General features: G+C 37.2%; 1 protein-coding gene across 5 annotated transcripts in view; it reads right to left on the bottom strand.

Moving 5' to 3' along the window:
* The window catches only part of LOC143148563 (uncharacterized), a 95,588-nt gene that overhangs the window by 19,316 nt on the left and 56,594 nt on the right, over positions 1 to 19,678 (bottom strand). For 4 of the 5 annotated variants that reach the window (XM_076315002.1, XM_076315005.1, XM_076315004.1 and 1 more), the window contains 11 exons: positions 18,857 to 19,105; positions 17,750 to 17,882; positions 6,797 to 6,965; positions 6,673 to 6,718; positions 6,393 to 6,528; positions 3,573 to 3,729; positions 3,147 to 3,275; positions 1,928 to 2,275; positions 962 to 1,133; positions 627 to 780; positions 419 to 545 (listed from right to left, as the gene is read on the bottom strand). In XM_076315002.1, the coding sequence (XP_076171117.1) occupies positions 419 to 545; positions 627 to 780; positions 962 to 1,133; positions 1,928 to 2,275; positions 3,147 to 3,275; positions 3,573 to 3,729; positions 6,393 to 6,528; positions 6,673 to 6,718; positions 6,797 to 6,965; positions 17,750 to 17,882; positions 18,857 to 19,105 (1,820 nt within the window). Of the gene's footprint in view, positions 1 to 418; positions 546 to 626; positions 781 to 961; positions 1,134 to 1,871; positions 2,276 to 3,146; positions 3,276 to 3,572; positions 3,730 to 6,392; positions 6,529 to 6,672; positions 6,719 to 6,796; positions 6,966 to 17,749; positions 17,883 to 18,856; positions 19,106 to 19,678 lie in introns of those variants that run through there. The other variant, XM_076315006.1, reaches the window with a different exon arrangement.

Raw genomic sequence — 19,678 nt, 5'->3', positions numbered from 1 at the left:
TGTTCAAAACCGATCAGGCTTTTCTGCAAAATTTACATTTTGGTCTCGAAAAATTTGCTGTTTCTAAATTTTATTAATACAAAAGAAAAAGTTTTTAATTTCCAAAATTTCTAATTTTATTCAATTCTGACCATTAGGAACAAAGTAATACATCCATTTCACTGTACGACTAGGAATTTTGGATAGTATTGCACAAGGACGTTTGTATTTTCTATATATGTGAACATTCTTTTACAAAAATTGACAGAAATATTGCTCGAAGTATGTACTTTTAATATACATGCGAAACATTTATTAAACGTGTTGTATTGTCAAGAAAAAATTCCCAAAAACTATTTTTCAGTCCGGAAATAAATCTACCCTTTTAATCTGTATTGTTTCGATGTCATTATAAAAATTATATGTAATTTTACGATACCCGTGAGTCTCGTTTGAAGTTCGTAACAATGCCCTTCCATGACGATCGATTCTTTCGGAAGTGGCTGTTGGAATCTTGGAGGATCCTTGTCACACGTAGAAGGATCACGAGAGTTGAGAACGGTCACCTGTGAGAGAAAAGTAATTAGACGAAAGAAAGTCAAGATGATTTTTCGTCGACCGAAAAAAACGTAGAATAGGATGTTTACCTGACATGTATTCTTCGTGGAACCAAGGATGTTTGTTGCCACACAGGTATATTCACCCGCGTCGCTCGCTTTCACCTTTGAAATTTCGACTTTCGCAATTTTGCCATCGTAATATCTTTTTATTCGGCTCGATCGTTCCAGGGGTCGCCCATTTCTATAAAATTTAACACTTCCAGTAGTAGGAATACAATGGAAAAATTTTACAGATGAAAACGGTGCAAATATGTAATGAAAAATAGTCGAAAGAAGCCGAATTGGATATTCGGGTGTAGTATATCGAAACACTTGTTCGTTGTTGTTCGTCGTTGTTAATGTCATTTATACTTTTATTTTACCTGAACCACGTTGGTGTTGGACTAGGCGTTCCTCTGATGCCGCAACCGAGATGCAATCTACCATTTACTCTGGTAGTCGTGTCCAGAAGACTACGACCAAATGATGGATATGTCCTTGGGGACGCGCTTCTGGTTCTGATAGTTCGCGAAATCGGCCCAAGCAATTGACGATCTTTTGGCACAAAATATCGTATCAAAAATTATAATATCCCATCGGTCTTGAGAGTTGTTAATTATTAAATAAAATTTACGTCACATTATGGGACAACTTATTACATTTGTTCGCAGAGATTTATAAACAGAAAGGATAAAAAGCAATACATCTGCAATATCGCATTTTGAAAGAATTGTTTACACACAAATAAAAAAGTTATTCATTCCTCAAATGTTAACTTAATTTACAATGGATCTTTGACGTATATTTCATTAGTTTCTGCACATACAAAACAGATATGCCTCGAAAATTCCAAGAGTTCCTTTTCTTCTCAGTTCTCGCTCTTTTATCTTATTGGAGATATAACAACCGATGAAACATTCGATCCATATTGATACTACATTTTTATCGTATGAATTTGACGTCTCATAACTTGAGACATGTTTCGGGCCGACGTTTATTGTTACCAATTTCTCCAATTTTTGTACACACTATCACCAGGTGCTGTCATTGATACTTGCGTGGATAGATAAAAATCGAACCTTATATATGTTAAGTCATTCCATTAGTAGGGTCGTTATTTAACGCTAACGTTTAGTACAATTGATACGTTTATTTTTAATCAACGATGTAACGACCATCGCTTTCTAAGATTTTTTCTTGTTTCTCGATAAACTTTTTCATTCCATTTTCTGGCTTCAAATTAAGGAACTAATTTGGACGTTTATATAAAACAAAATATCAAACATTACTTACGGGATGACCTAATAGAAACGCTAAATACAATCAGGTTTCGTAAAACATTTCCGTACTTATTATTTCCAGACGGGCGCTAGCTTCTATACGACCGTAATCGTTCTCCACGGTCACCCTGTATAATCCCGCATCTTCTTGAGTGACTTCAACGATTTCCAATATCTTCACGTCGTCCCTTTCCTTTAGGGAGATCCTTGCGGTAGGCGTAACAGGTGTACCATTTTTGTCCCATTTTACCCACGGTGTAGGATGTCCGACCACAGCGCATTGAAAACGTACGGTTTCACCTTCCTCGACGACTCGATTGTGCGGCACCGCGTAAAATTTCGGTGGACTGATTTTTGGTCGCCTTGACATCGACCTACTTCGTGGTAGGAGCTGTGGAGACCTCAATTCTCGACCATCTGTGAAAAGGTTTGTTCGTGGCGCATTAATTCTTGGCACGCGACATTTGCGTATAAAGGTGTAACAGCGAAAGAGAGAGCGAAAGAGAGAGAGAGAGAGAGAGAGAGAGAGAGAGAGAGAGAGAGAAGAAGAATCGAATTGATTATACAACTTGTAAAAAATTTCACGTCCCAATACTTCCTTTTCACAATAATTTTGTTGTATACTTAAATCTCTCACAACCCATTCAATTCGTTCCATATTGTATCGAAACAATGTTAAACAAAATTTTAACAGTGTAATTGAAACTGTGCTGTACGAAATTTGTACACCATGTTGCATCGAAACTGTGTTACAAAATGTTTGAGTGTACTTAGTTACTGGCCATAACTAAAGATGAATTATCATCGTATACTTTAATAATATATACGGAGAACGTTGAAGACGGTAACTCACAAATTTTCAATATACTATTTAATGTAACGCAATCAATGAAAGTTTAACAAATTTTCAATATTTTCATTATTCCAATATCGCTATTTCTTTTATGTAAACGTTTAATAAAATTGAACAATGCAAAGAGTTAAACTGTTTAAGAATCGTGTGTTTGCTCGAAGAAAATGTTTGCGAGATTAGACTGCGTCGACTCTCACGGCCTCAATTGTTAATTGGTTTTTTTCGTTGCTCCGAAAGGGCTACAATCTTATAAAACTTAATTATCTTTCACAAGAGAAACATGAAACGATCGAGTCAAATAAAAAGTGTTTCTAGCCGAAGGTGTTCGACCAAGAAGCACATCAGTGATGATATTGATCCCCAAGAGCTATTATGTAAACATCGTTCCTTATCGCATTGGATAATCGACTTTCGAATCGTGATTCAAATACTTACGCGAAACTGCCGGGGATAAACTTCTGATCGGCGTCGAACGTGGCGTTGATCTCGGTGTCGACCCTGCCGACAATAGATCCAGAGGCCTTGATAGTCTTTGGCTCAAAATGTTTTCTTTCCCTTCAGGCACTGAAAGCAGGAAGGTAACGAATTCAACTTGGCGAAAAGAATTCACGTGATTATTTTTTATTTTAACGCGGTTACATATCGCTGAAGCGTGGGCGTTCCTTATCACACAACTTTTAATCGAATCAGATCGACGATTTGCATTAAAAATACGATCTGTAATTGATAAACATTTGGAACGAAGGTCCTAGATATTCTATACTGCTGTTCTTTCTTTTTGTACAAGACGTTCCGCTTTATCCAGCAGCCATAATTTATGGCTTACCGTCTACTACTAAGCACGCTGACGTGAATGCTTACCGTCTACTACTAAGCACGCTGACGTGAATGCTTTTCCAAGGTCGTTGTAAGCCACGCAGGTGTACTCGCCCTCGTCTTCCGGATAAACATGTTGGATACTCAAGCGTGCGGTTTCTCCATCGAATTCCGCGGAAAAATCGTCAGCCATCGTTAAAATCTGCGATCGGAGGAATTGTAACAAGTTAAAAGTTAAAAGTTAAGCACAAGTTTTAAAAAATAGTGTAAACAAAATCGTACGAATACTTTTGTTACGTAATTCGTATTAGGGTGTTAAACAAGATTTTCTGCCAGGTGACACGATGCTCTCGAAAGAGTAACTTCCGCTTGTGTACAAAGTTCTTTCCTGTTTTTGTTTATTAACGCGAATTTCATAATAAAAGATTTGTATATTTTAACTTGTTACGAACGTGTAATGGAGAATATAAAAATTTTCATTTTCATCGATAGCTGATGTACAGGCTAGTAGCTGTACTTTATGGCGGGCCCATGTGCTTCGGGTTCTTTAGCAATTCGTAGAAATGGCTACGGACCGGGCCTGTCGGCGACAATAGAATTTCTCGACGTGCATCCCGAGGCACTTGACAGCTGTAGGCTATTTCCCGTCATAAACGCTGCTCCGCGAGGGACACGGGTGGTCCTGGCACGGCCCGGCACGGCACCGTGCGACGCCTCCCACCTTCGAACTCTGGTAGCGGGCGTCACCAGCCCCTGTGAGGCCTTGGGCCCGTCACGATTGGTCAGTGGCGCGTTGCCTCCCACCCTTACTCAGGAGTAGTAGGGTGTACCGAGGTGACGTGTGCACTGAGTGACGGCCCTTCGTAGGTCTTTACTAGCATTGAGTACTCCTCGAATCGGATAGGGTCCTTCGAGTTACATTACGGACAACTCCAGTTGTATATTGTGTCCTTCCATTGGGGAAGGTGGTCCTTCGAGAAGGGTAATAGACGGCACACCACGTGCAAACACAACCAATGCTCGACCGATTAATGTGAGATCGACCACGAGCCGTAACAGCTGACTCGTATAGAGGTAAGAATCGCTGTCGACCAGTGATCGCCAAATGCAGGTACACCGAGGCTCGCTCGTTGATACTCCGTCTCACTCACACTGAACCATCTAGACTCGGTGTACGAGAGGAAATAACGGACACGGTAGAGAACTCGATTTGGTTTCATTGAAACGTTACTATGTAACGGTTACTATACCCGCAGCTTGAGAAAGGGTATTACGAGTTTCCATATTTAAACTGGAGAATGTTTTTTCGAATATTAATGAATGATAAAAATTACTTAATGCTTATTTTATTATTGTTCAATATTAGTCAATTAATTTTGTCATTAGTGTTTAATTTTTTCGCTATTAAACGTTCACTTCATTCTTGTCATTTTTTACTCCTTATATTTGTCTGCTCTGTATTATAATAATGTTTTTATATACTAAAGGATATACCCCCGGTATGTATATTAATAAATGAAATTGTAATGAAAAATTAAAAAATAATCTATTTGTTATATAACTTCAAGTAGTTCGATAACGATGCTGTTCATAAACATAAGTAGGAATAGAATGATCTATAACGATGTTACTTTAATTCTCGGTTAAGTGAGCTCGTGACCAACGGATCTTTAAAGTTATTTTTCTCGAAAACGGAGGTCTCTATGTGGAAACTTTATTCCGAATTGTTCCTTTGTTTCATCACGAAGAATTACCAATTGTTAGATCGTAAAACCAATAATGAACCATCTTGTATATCCACCAGTTCTATATTACCGCATATGGTGCACGGTACGTTTTCAAACGCAGAATATAAAAAAAGGAACAATGAAACATTCAAAATGAAAAATTGAAAATGAAAATTCAGTTCCATTGTTAGTACATGCAGTGTATTTTACTTTAAGGGGGGACATCACCCTCCCGAGTCATAAATCGAATTTTTTTTCTTACATTCTTAAAATTTAAAGTATGCAGAATGTTTGTGAAGAAGATATTTTAAAATCCAAACATTTAGCGAAGTTGTGGCGATAAACAAACTTGTTTTACGTTTTTCTCAAAACTATAGTTTTCAACCTGGCCGACACGAAATCTCGGATTTGCTTCAAATTTTACAAAGATATTTTGCATAGAGTATTCTATAATGTAGGGTACAATTTTTTTAATATGTTAATTATTTAATTTTTTACAAACATTTAAAGTCGTTTCTCTGGATAAAAACGATTATTTTTTCTTCAAACTTCGACCATTTCTACAATTATTAAAATTTTCGAAAAATCGTACGCTACGTTACAGAGATAAAAGTTTTTAGTTTATGAATCAACAACACTTTTTTATTTCAAACCTCCCAGTTCTTGTCAACCGTGGCGATTAACAAACAATGTTTCACCAGATGGGGTTCTTGGAATAGCGAATAACTTCGCCATTTTATATGATTTTTACTTTCACAAAATTGTAAAACGAAGCTGAAAGTTATATTTAAATTCTCTGAAAAAGACTAGATTTTTCACTTAGTAACTATTTAGAAAAAAAAAGAATGCGACACTTTTGGATAGAAACTTTCCTCGCGTTATCTGAACAGTATTTTTCGATGAGTTGTCACTGTTCTATTGTCTCACTCTTGCTGTTACTTTCGTTGACAATGTCGAAAAATACTAGTCGAAGAGACAACAGTGATAAAATTTCACCCAACTGTCCGAAAAGTTGTCACAATTCGTTTCAGAAGACCTTCTCGGGAAGTAGCGTACATTCTTCCGTTCGTTCGTAGCGATGTAACTTCGTAGTCGACGCGTTTTATAAATTTTAGTCACGTGGTTGTTTAATGTTTACCTTTCCTCCGCGTTCCCAACGCACCAATGGTGGTTCTGGTGTGGCGTGAACTCTGCACTCGAGGGTGATAGCATCTCCATCGCAACACCTCAGATCTCGGAGTTCTCTTGTGATCTCTGGTAAGGTCAGCACCTTCCTGTCGATCAAAATTAATAACAACCGTTCAGTGGATCCGTAAATGAAAGTACGTAGTTTTTTTCCCCCCTAAAATCCCTGGCTTGTTATTCGCCTTGTCAAACGTAGACATTTATCGGCATAGTAATCTAGATCTACCACTTACCCGTGCGTGACCCCCGATTTCTTCATCTTCTCCTCCTTGCCTTGACCTGAAAGCATAATAGTCGTTTCTTCGTTCAATGAAACCGTTGAACGCTCGCGCGTTTCTTTTCGACTACGGGCATTACCTTTTGCGTAGATCTGTAGAGAAATCACGGCTTTAGCCTCCCCATGGCAGTTACGAGCGATCACTGAGTACGTTCCCGTAAAATCGAGTTTCGCGTAAGGTATTTCAAGTCGATACTGAGGTCCTTGGCCGACCAGCCGGAAGTGGGCCGCGTCTCGGTAATAATCAGGCTGTGTACGAAAGTAAAAATTGAGTTATAAATAACGAGCATACGGACGATCAAATAAGTACTGATCATTCGATGATACTAAATATTTTATTTTATACTACATTCGACCCTCGAATGCGTAATCTCTGTTTCAAAAATTGCAAAAATATTATTCTATTCGTTGTAATAAATTATGGTAAATATTATTGAAATTACGAAAATATATTGTAGAAATGCAACAGGCGAGAAACACGTCGCTAGAACCTAATAACGTTTGTATAAATGAATAATAAATACGTTGCAGTTCTGTGAACAGAGTGTTCGCGATACGTTTGTAAGATTGTATCGAAAAATTCTCCGATCCCATCGATTGTCAAAGAGTTGCGCTTAGATGAGGCTTTGCTAACACACCGGTCATTGTTTCGTCGCGAACTTCCAACAAAACGTAAACAAGTGCAGGAATTCGGTTTAAAAAAACGACTGTCCTCTAAATTTTCGAAACTACGCGTATAAAAAAGTTATCCATTATGTTCCTCTCGAGACGTTTCAACTTCATGCTCGCTATCTAGCTTCAGATTTTCGTATTTTATATTCTCCGCTGTGTAATATTTTCCTTTTTCGAATTTGGTTCGAAAGAAAATTATTCTGTAATTTATCGTCGAAGAAGACCAAAATACGGTCGAAAAGTTATTTTAAAAACTGAATAACATATTTGCAAAGACACGTACGTTGGATTATTTTTCTACACCGAGTATCGTTATTTTTATCCGATACGGTTTACCCATAATTTTGTCGATTATTTTCGCGAATCTATTAAACTTCGACTCACTACACGCGTTACAAGGTATCCTATATTATCCTAATCGTATTCTTCTCCTAGCTTACATCTATTTTAATCGCGTACTACCCGCACCATTTTTCCGCCTTTCCATACTCTAATTCAATTTGCGTTCTATCATTTGCGTTCCAACGGTGATAATATTTGTAAATTGTCCTTCGATCGTTCCTGCAACGCAAAACGTGAACTAATGCGTGCACACGCGGGCGTGCAATTAAAGCACGATAGACAAAGTGAAACCCATAATGGGCACGTGGCGTATGGCACGGAAAGTGGATCACCCATGACGTTGATGATATTTTTTTCCAAGCTTGAGCAGCTTGAGCGCATCTAACGAAGAACCCTGGGTCGAGAGTATTTCGTTGCTCTTATCAATATGCGTTCCAGAGATGCGGTTGCGTTACCGAGTGCAGCTTTTATTGCTGACAACAATAACACGTAACCCGATCGAGTGCGTAAAAGGCAAACACGAATCCATGGAAGGCGAATTCATCGAGGAAGTAAAGAGAAACGCTGCGAAGTTTAAACGCGCGAATCGTGTACCCTGTTAACCGGAGATGATCTCCAAATACGACCTCGACCTCAATATCGGAACTTCCGTGAATTTCACGCCCACATTGAGGTCATCCTTCGTGGCGAGCACAGTTCGACGATCGACGTCGTTATTTTCACCAACTCGTACTCATAGATCGTTCCGGTGGAAAATTTCACGAACATTTTCGTCGCGTTTAGACACCGAAAATGATTTCAACGTTCTCTTCCCTTTGATTTTTTTATTTTTTTATCGGCCACATTGGTTCGTCTTCTGAAATTTTTATACAGGTCTATTGGATGATATCAATTTCCACAGGATGTATTTCTCTGTACACGTTTAACTCGATTCGTCATCGTTGGAGAGAATAGGTTTGAAAACGTTACGATTGTAAAATAGAGGGATTGTTCCCCCATGACCAATGAGAATTTCGATTATTTAGTATTTCGTTCGACAAAGGGAATGTCTTATCGACGATCGATGATATTTTCGGTGTGGTCACAGGGTTAAAATTCGACCCGAGGCGTTCTGGATAGAGATAGATAGATAGATAGATAGATAGATAGATAGATAGATAGATAGATAGATAGATAGATAGATAGATAGATAGATAGATAAATAGATAGATAGATGGATAGATAGATAGATAGATAGAGATAGAGATAGAGATAGAGATAGAGATAGAGATAGAGATAGAGATAGAGATAGAGATAGAGATAGAGATAGAGATAGAGATAGAGATAGAGATAGAGAGAGAGAGAGAGAGAGAGAGAGAGAGAGAGAGAGAGAGAGAGAGAGAGAGAGAAGCGAGGACAGTAATAAAAGTGAGATGAGAAACGTCTTCGTCGGAACTTTAGTCCATATAAGGAGCGAAAGTTGAACAGATCGCTTGAGACTGATCTCGTTGTTGGTATGACACGAGTACCAATGCATATTACCGTTTTTAGTTACTAATTGCAAGTCCCTTCGCCAGACACCCTCGTTAAACCCTTGGGAATTAAGGTCACCGGAAAGAATGGCTCCGGTTGTTCCATTTTGGTTCACCAAGAGGAACGAACAGGAGAGTACTAATTTGCACGGTACTTTTGAATTAATTGTTTCGAACCCGGTGCAAGGAGTGTCTCGTGGTTGTCGTCGATGATTCCACGCGGAGAATATTCAACGGATATTTTATTTGCAAATATGCGCCATTAAGATGGAAGACTCAATTCGACTTTGACCTGTCGCAGCGTCCGACACCGCGAATGAAGTTTTCAGGATCTTTAACGCTCAATGTCGAATCGTGACATAATGGACCTTCTGAGACCTATCTGTCTTTCACCTGTCACGGCGCAGAACTGTTCGCCTACGATGAAATTTATGCGGACGACACTTCCCGTTACGGAAAAGAGGCGCCATAAACCGAAGCAAAGCCGGCTACCGCAAAGACTTCTCACAATGTCATCGTATATCGATCTATATTTACCCGTATAAAACAGATTGCTGACAGAAGAAAAAAGGAATTCGACGAACGTAAAAAAGTGAGTACTGAACGCGTACTAAGTGCGCGTTTTTCGAACTGTGATAATTTAAGACAGATCGGATAACGACAAACTAAATATTATTAGATGTGTTTAAATTTTATTGTTACAGCATATACATATTTCGATGTGTATCAATTTAGACCAAATTGGACCACTGTATATTATTCGATTTGAAATTGTTTTACTACCGAGAATAAAAACAAAAATATTTGTCAACGTTTCGGTCGATGTCGATGACACTCTTCGAAATAATAAGCTAAAATTATTATATCAATACGAGACTCAAATATACATACATAAAAGAAATACTAGTTCAAATTAAAAACCATTAACTCGTTTTTTGTAATTTCTCAAAGCATTGAATTACAGACGTCATTTATTTTACCTTTGAACGATATAGGACATTTTAATTGTATAGGATTATTTATAACATAAACGGTCTTTGCTTTCTGTTAACCAGGTTTATGAGAATTTTGGTTGGTAAACATAAATAACATATTGGACAGAATGTTTGCAAATTCACGGCAGAAGTTTTACACGCGTAAAGTTTTGCCGAATGCAAATACAAATATTTAATTTTTCCAATGAATGAAATATTTCTGTCGTATCTTCTGTATTATAAAAACTTTAGGGGGGTATAATTACATATAAACTTAATCAAATATCGTTCAATCGAGGTTATATGAATTTAATCCTTTTTATGTTATCAAAATGATGTATCCGTATTAAATCAATATAAATACATATGCATTTATTTATTAGCCCTAGATATACCATCCAGTTGAAATGACTGGTTTCAACTGCTTTTACAATGAAATTTACTTTAAATTCCATATTATATTTTTAAAAGACATTATGACTTTTTCAATTTCTTAAGTTCCTCTTTTTCGTCAATCAACGATTTTCCTGAAATAGATATAAAGAACACTTCAACACTAGAATCTATCGGTAGTTAAATGCGTAAACACCTATATTGCCCACCATTTTATTCTTTCGACGGTTTGAAACAATCATTATCGAAAAATAAAGGAAATAAACTCGCTGCAAAGACACTCGGAACACCCCCTACAACCAACAAGAGGATTTTCATTTTACGATTGAAAAAAGTTTGGTTTTCGGATCCGTGTTTGTATACACTCTGTTGATTTCGACGAACGCCAATTTAGTGATTAAATGAATCACGAGCGTTCGATAAACAGGAAGCAGAAACGAAGGAACTGCGTCCAAGCGATCTAGATTCTTCGATCGGCGATCGACCGACCCCATCGTGAAATCATTGCGCGTTTTTCCCCATTTAGTAGTTGCAGCTGCGCTGCAAACAAACTTGTACGTATTTGGCAGCCACGCTGGCTGCATGTTCGCTGTCGCGATACACCGCGTCTCTCCGATCTATAGGAAAGAGCGGGAGAGGAAACTCTGACTCGGTCGACTTTACCTGCGCTGAGAGTAACGCGTAAGTATCGACCGGTTCGATGGATGCCCTAACGAACGCCGTATAGACCCTGTAGATCACGGCTCTGAGATCTCATGTACCGATTGGGGTCTCGATGATATTTCAATAAAGCGATTTGTACGTTCGTCACGCCGACTAACGGGGGAGAGGGCAATACTGCTCGGCGACGAGACTGGATATTCAATAAACTCGTTAGGTTAGACGCCACGATGCAAATATTGAAAATAATAATCACAAGTCGCGCAAAGGACAATAGACTCTAAACATATGTTATCCAGTGTGATTCCAGGGTCACTCATCTATACCGACTTCATCTTTTTACTATTATACAATACGTATTGTTGAGGATTTAAGTGGTTTATTTAATTCGCGGGCATGAAATTGAGGTAATTTTTAGGCTTTTTCTTTTATGGGAAATTATTGGACTCATCGATTTCAAAACTTGTACGTATGTTTATGCGTAACTCGATAAGGTATTGGAATTTTTGCAAGTGTAAACGTTTGATATTTTTGAAGTAATGGTGGGTTCAGATAAAAACAAATAAAAACAGTTAAACAGTTTCCGATCTACATAGGCGTGGCTATCGTTTGCATTAAACTAAACTCAAATGTATAGATATCATACTAAAAGAAGCTTCGATTTTGTGTAAAATTATTTGATTTTTTCTAGCGATAGAAACACCTATTTACAGTTGTCGAGTTGATTTTAGTATGAAAAATCGTTGTTTCGATAAAATGAGTTAAATGAGGTAACGTGCCCTTTAAAACTTTAGTGTTTGGAGTGCAACCTTACAATACATATATACATACTGTACTGTCTGTACAGTAGTGTATGTACTATACCATACATACATACAGCTAGTAAGTAAGTCACTTCTCTAAATTATCGCAGAATTAAGCAGACCCTTTGAAGCAATAATACAGTGCAAACAATTACACGAATCAATTTATATTTCGTTATCAATTTCTAGCTATGTTTTACTATCTATTTTTATTTTTTGTTGATAATATTAAATAGGATACTATGTAGGAAGAAAATTATTATTTTGATATTTTGACTTTCTGTTCCAGAACTTCCTTAAAATTTTACTAAGGCAAATTATGAAAGAAATACAATACTTTCTCAGTGAGATGTAAGAATTTAAGACTTAGAAGACCTATGAACATCTCCAAAAATGAAATAAATGTACTTCATAGATGTATTAGAAAAATTAACCTTGAGAGATTTACAAGATGATTTTTAATATTGCCAAAAACAAAAAATTTCATACAATTATCAGACATTGAAGTTATATAAAGTTAATGTTAAATTACTTAGTATTATTGTAGTGGTATAATATATAAGAGAGGAATATTTGAAATTGGACATTTTTTCTACCTATCAAATTTTCGAAAATGAACAAAATCTAGATAAAAATGTCGAATAATGAATAATTTCTTATACTTACGATAATTTCTCCAACATTCGATTCGTTATTTTTCCATTAAAAACTACAATCCAAATTATACAATTAAATTACATTTCAAGTTAAACGAATAAAAGCTTATTCGAATAACTATCGATGGAATAAACGTTGCAAATAAATAATTATACAGAGCTTTTATTCGTCATTTACTATTCAAATAAAATTCTACCCATATCTGCTAAGGTAATTGTTTGTTCGTACATTGCGTTCAATGAACAGAAGAAGATTAATTATTAACATCGTCAAAATGGAAAGTTGAGTCTAAATTCGTCAACTGACAGAAGTAATTTTAACTCGGTGTAGTCGGTATTACGTGCCCTTAAAACTTGAATCCTGTACATCTTTAGATCAAATGTTCGAAATGACAAAATATGATGGAATATAATAGAAGCGAATGTATTAAAAGAAAATGCATCCATTTTGGAATCTAACACAGAAGCTATTAAAAGAGAATGTATTCATTTTAGAATCTAATACAAGCTATTAAAAAAAAAAAGAAGAGTTGTTTTAGATTTTAACAGAAGCAATTAAAAGGGAACGTAGAGTCATTTCAAAATCTACCAGAAGCAATGAAAAGAGAATGAAAAGCCGTTTTAGAATATAAGAGAAACTATTCGAAGATAAATGAAGAGTCGTTTTTTCGCTTACGCTTCGGAATCCCACATCGAATATATATCCACTTCTCAAGGAGTGTGGTCAGCGATTCAACGAACAAACAAAAATCACTACTTTAGTCAGGATGTTTCCAACGAATACTCCGATTGCCCGGAATAAGAAATATCCATGTCACTGAGCGGTCGTAAAAATTGACGATCGTGAAGGATCGGTCGGAGAACGGAGTGGCTATTCGTTCACTAAAGACACGCGACGACTGTTTTGCCACTCGTACTTTTGCAGTACCGACGCATCCATCGACGAAGAAAGCCGACTTCGTTAGGAAAAGTGGGGAGCCTCTTCTGTCTACTCTTTTCAATAATGCAGATATCCTCGTGAATAACGTGGTCGCCATATACGCACGTTTTTCCGGTCACTGATTACTTTCGGTTTCCCATGCAACATCGCATTAATACACGTGTATGCGCGCGTATTAATAACCTTTCCTCTTTTCAGAATTCATTATCACCGATCGCGATCGATCCAAATCATCATATCGACGAATTTTCTATCGGAAATTTTATGTCCGCGAAACGATTAAATAAACCGTGATACAGAAATTCGCTTCCATACAGCTGTGTAATTTTTTGTAGTTGCTCCACGAGGGTCTTTCGGGATCCTTTTCAATGCCGATGGAACAACATTTTAAGATCCGTCAAGGGAATGACGTCAACATATTTAAAATTACCACCGATTGATATTCGCTGCACGTAGTTGCGCGTGTGACGGCGTCGGAATAAACTCGGAAGGGTTTATACGAACGAGTATCGATGAAAACGTGAAAGGAATAGAATGTAGTGTATCTGTGATAATATTTCTAGACACCGTGTTACAGATTTTTTGTAACGGATCGTCGTTATGTCTAGTCTCTTCGTTAATACTCTGGTACTCCAGCTATTTTAGACTTTGTGAACACTGTCAAGGTTGTTCACGAGGCAGACGTACGACTCTATTTAACAATTTATTAAATATTATATATTCGAGTTATATCAACCGTGGTAAAAATAAATTTACTCGTAGTGAATTCTTTTACTCGGGCAATATTACATTATATTATACGATTTATTAAATTGTTAGGAAAGTTTAATTAAAATCTGAGAGTAACATACGATAAATACTTATATTTATTTCTCGAGTCTACAATCTCACGTGCACGAAATAATTCGTTAAAATGTACGATTAAAGATTCAAGTGAATATCACAGTTTTCTGAGATATATAGAAAATTATGCAAATTAGATCAAGATACGCGAATTTTAGAGGATTAAATGTCGTTCGTTTTATCCCTGGCAGAACTGCTGGCGCCTTTCTGGATTATTTGTAGCTTATTGTGTTTTCTTAAACCATTAACTTTCGTTTAACACGATCGTAAGCATCTTGTCGAGATGTGAATTGCTATGTTTGGTTAGAAATTAAGAGAACGGGAAACATAAATATTATAATGCATTGCCTAATGAATTAGTGTGGGCAAACTGTTAGTACAAATTATACTTTGTCTTTCGGTTGTGGCGCAATATTTTTATACACGACAACTTTAGAATTTGATGGATGTCTCCATTTATGTAAGCACATAAACATGTTCTTATCTTCATAAAATCATAGAAATATTTAAAGCAGGTGGATGTTAAGCAACAATGTAAATTAACGAACTTGAATTCACATTATTTTTTCACGTTATGGATTTTGTTTGCATTTATATGCACGTAATAGAAAAGTGTAGTACGAATAACCTTGTGTTCTCCACCTACATATTGTAAGTTTGTATACTCGAAGAGAACCACGAAGTAATGTGGTCGAACGTCGTAAAGTAGAAGAACCATGTGTGTATGCAAATAAGTTTGCTATTTAGCGTTACCACATTTCGAGCTCGTACTACCAACTCTTTATCGTTTTCGAAGGAGCAGAAACAATTGTATTTTCATTACTAATGATTTATCATTTGCAACAATTTACTCGAGTGAATACTATTTCGAAAAGACGCGATAAAATGTAAATTAATTTTATTGCTTTTGGCATGCCTTCCAGAAATATTTTTCATTCTCTTTGCCCAGGACGAGCCAAACAAAACAGTCCTCTTTATACGGTCGTGTAAAATTTCAATTCAAGAGGGATTTGCAACAAAGATGGCCAAAATTCTATTCGAACAAACGACGAGTGAAATCAACACACTGCAATTTATTCGCAGTGTTCGTCCCATTGACGATTTAATGTTTTATTACCTCATTATTAAATATTTTTGTTCTATAATAGAAATAGTAATTTTTATTTAACTGATAATGCGTACAAATTGTTTATCTTTCATTGACGATTCGAAATTTGTATATACACTGCTTGTCGTAAACAAAGCATTACCTTTTTGTTTTTTCGTCATTATTTTTCTCTCTTATGTCTGTTCTCATTCAATAATAATACATCGTTAACTACTTTCATCGTGGAATTTTTCAGGCCTCAAGGTTTGACGTTCTATTACACGCACGATTGGGAAAATTAATACTGGAACTATCGACGGTGAACATATTATTATTTGTATCAGACGACACACGTATCTTCGAAGATAGACGAGGAAAAGGCAAATTAATTTACGAGTACCATTATTGTACCATTACTTCGATAATTGTTTGCAAATATTGTACTATCGTAATTTTAGGATAGCGTAGGTTTAGGTAAACGTAGCTTTAAAACAGCATTTGGAGAGCAACGAGCGAGGGTAATAAAAGAGAAACTAGGGGTCGGAGCGGGCCCAACGAAAAAGCGAGTGAGGGCCTTTCCTTTTTTGGAAGGAAAGGCAGTGTTGAACCGAGTAATATCGAACCGAGTATTGTTAAACCGAGCAATGTCGAACCGAGCAGGGTTGAGCCGTGAAGTGTTGAGCAAAGAGTCGTGAAGCGTTATAGAGAGTCGTGTCGTAATCACGTAGTTTACGGTTATCTAGTTGTCGTCAAAGTATCAATTATTCATAACTTAATAAATTATACCACAATATTGTAGGCAAATACACCGTTAATAATTAGTAATTTAAAAAAAAAATGTTTGAAACATGTTGAAAATAAGATACGTTTAAACGTATTTATGTAGAAAAATTCATTTCTTAAGAGAAATATACACGAGGTCGAACTATCCGTCGAAGAAGTTCTGGGAACGCGCGAAGTGTTTACTTCGAGCTGTAGATAAGAATTAGGGGACTCGGGTAAACTGCATCAAATACCCTCTTCTATACTTTTGTTGTGTTTCACGCTACGCAAGGTTCCAGCAAGAACGATATACCATCCCGAGAAATAAAATATAAAGTAAAATACGCTATAGTTATTTCTTTTAATAACCCATAACTCTCAATAGAACAAGTTAAATTGCTCCTTTTGGTAGTCCTACCGTTAAATGGACTATTGACAATAAAAAAAATACGTTAGTTCCATTGAAAAAATATTGTCGAACAAAGAAAATGACCACAAGTAGCCTATAAGTAGTATATGATTAGTGGTATATGACTATAAGCATGAGTTTAATTATGCCCGTGTTTGGAATCACCAAAGAAACTCGGTAAAAGCGCGACCGCAGGGTTGAATAGTGGAATCGGAAGTCCGTATCGAACTAGAACGCCTAGTAGTCGTATCCGTACGGTGGTCAGACTCGTGAAACGCATTCCCGTGGAACACGATCCCATTGTCGGCGTGAGACCTTCCACCCGCTGGGGCAATAAATTTCTTTCTTTCACTGGACACCGGGTGTCTAACCTCACGTAACTTACTGTTACCTTTTAAAGAGCCGTCCAATATCAATGCCGTTTCCCCGACGCACATAATGCTTGGCCCATTTATGGGCATAATGCGGTATGTTACGTTGTCATTTCTTTTTCGCAATCACCTTGACCCACATCGTGGATCGGGATGGCATTAGGGACACGTCATTTCACCGATTACGCAACATTTCCTTTCTTTTTCTTGTTCCAGCTGCGATCACCCACCCGCTAAGCCGATCCGGCAGATACACGCTCCGTTCGTTGCTCGTTACGGCTTTCCTTTCGGCGCCTCGTCCCTGTTTCGTTCCGCGGCGTAACGATGACAAATGGTCGCCGCCGATCGGTAAACCGTACGAAGGAGAAGTTCACGCGTGATTCGTACGGTCCCGGGCTCGTTATGCCGCTCACGTTTCGCGGGGCACACGTGTTGTGAAATTCACCGCGATCGACCGCGATGTTCTAACTCACGAGCGACGACGCTGGGTCAACGTTGTCGCTCCCCGCCTTCAAGACACTCCAATACGTTCATGGACAGCGTATACGCATCGCGTTCTCCACCGCGTATACGAATCGTCGAGTTTTTCGCGCGTTACTAGAAACCTTACCTTGAGAAAGTCACGCAGCCACATCACTTCCGGTTTGGGATCACCGACCACCTCGCAGGATATGATGACGGTGTCTCCCTCGACCGCTTCGGTGGACAGGGGTTTCGTGACGAAGAGAGGCTCCTTCGAATATCTGAAAGTTTTTTTACGAATGGTGTTGAATTTTCAATACTATGTAAAGATGATACAATGAAAATTGTCTCTGGTAGCTGTACGTATGTGTGTATGTGTATGTACGTGTATATATGAATGTATCTATGTGTATGTGTGACAAACAAACTCTTATTTTGTTTAATAAACAAATGTCTTTCGAGGGATTTTGTAGAAAATTCTATTCTACGGATACGTGACGTTTATTAAACAAAATAAGAGTTTGTTTGTTACGGTAATGAACTGTGATTCGCAGTTAGTCTAAAAGCCGATCTCGTAAAGAATGCACGCAAAATATATACCTTCCAAATATTAATAAAGTTAAATTTATCGATAAAATAGAAATACCGAGCTATCATTTAATTCCACCCATAACCCAAAATTCCAATAAATGTAATAATATGGGCCGACGAGAAATTCTTCTGTTGGTGTTTAATCGTTTCGCGAAGTAATAAATATCCGTCGCTATTACGAGCGATGAAATATTCAATGGAAAATATTTAACTCTCTCAGAAATTGTCGACTGTTGTAAAAATAACATGTTTATCGTAACGGTAAAAAAGTAAATATTAACAAATACGAATGTATATGTAGTAAATGGGGATATTTGGAAAATTAAGTCGATAAGGATAGAAAGAGAAAAATTTTAATTTTCTAAACATTCGCATTTAGTATGTATCTAATTTCTCTTTGTTAATATTTACGTTCACCCTTATTATGATATATGTATATATATATATTAGATTTCTTATTTTAATTATTCATAGACTTGTTTAAATTTAAAATTTTCGGAAGGGTTTCTACGTCGAGGAATAACATTGAAAGTATCGTTAAATATTTTCTATTCTATTACATTTGTTATTGCTCTTAATAGTGACTCAGTTACACATTGCGAAACTTTCGGTAGAGCTGTTTACCGATTAATTTAATTATCGTTGATTATTGTAGGGAACTCACGGTATATCTGGCGTTGCAACGGTGACAGCAGGCACTCCTTCGACGGATACCTCGTCATCCTTAGCCTCAGTGTCAATAACGGCCACCCTAGTAGAGGTCTCGGCATGGCCGACCTCGTTCGTAGCCGTGCAAGTATAAAGACCTGCATCCCTTTCGGTGACCTTGGCCAAAGACAGTTCGACGGTGCCGTCGTGATTCAAGGTCATGACTGCTCTTCTACTCGGACGAAGACGGATTCCGTCTCGATGCCTGAACAAACAATCGATACTCCACTCTCGATACCAATAATCTTTAGGTTGCTGTTGAAAGCAAGAAACTTCCTGAACTTATTTTTGTGTAGTGCACAAAGTGTTTCGAAATAATAGATACAAAAAGTGAACATTAGAAATCACAAATCACAAATTCACTTTTTTCAAGACGTTTTGTTTTTTAATCATAAATTATTCCCGATGCTACATTATTCTTATCAAATACTTTGTCATCGAATTGGTTTAATTTTTATAATTAGTTTCTTCTTTAGTTTTCAAGACTACGCGATTTCCAACATTTTAATAAACATGGAATCACAATTGCCTAGAAATATCGTGACGATTCGAAATAAATCTCAGCACTATTAACAATGTAAACGATTCTAATCTGTTAATTCCAAGGCCCCCTGGCAGTTGTTCACTCTTGAAATATCGACCCTTCTACAGTGTGCGTGTGTGCGTGTATTTGTACAAAGATACACATTGGCTTCGAAGCCAAAAATTTGTATGCTCAAAGCTGATTAGTGTACGGACGTCTGTTTATTGATACATGTTTGTCGGTTCTGTGACAACT

Source organism: Ptiloglossa arizonensis, chromosome 6 (assembly GCF_051014685.1).
Source record: "Ptiloglossa arizonensis isolate GNS036 chromosome 6, iyPtiAriz1_principal, whole genome shotgun sequence".
In the NCBI taxonomy this organism is placed as follows: domain Eukaryota; kingdom Metazoa; phylum Arthropoda; class Insecta; order Hymenoptera; family Colletidae; genus Ptiloglossa; species Ptiloglossa arizonensis.
This window is presented reverse-complemented; position numbering and strand designations above follow the sequence as displayed.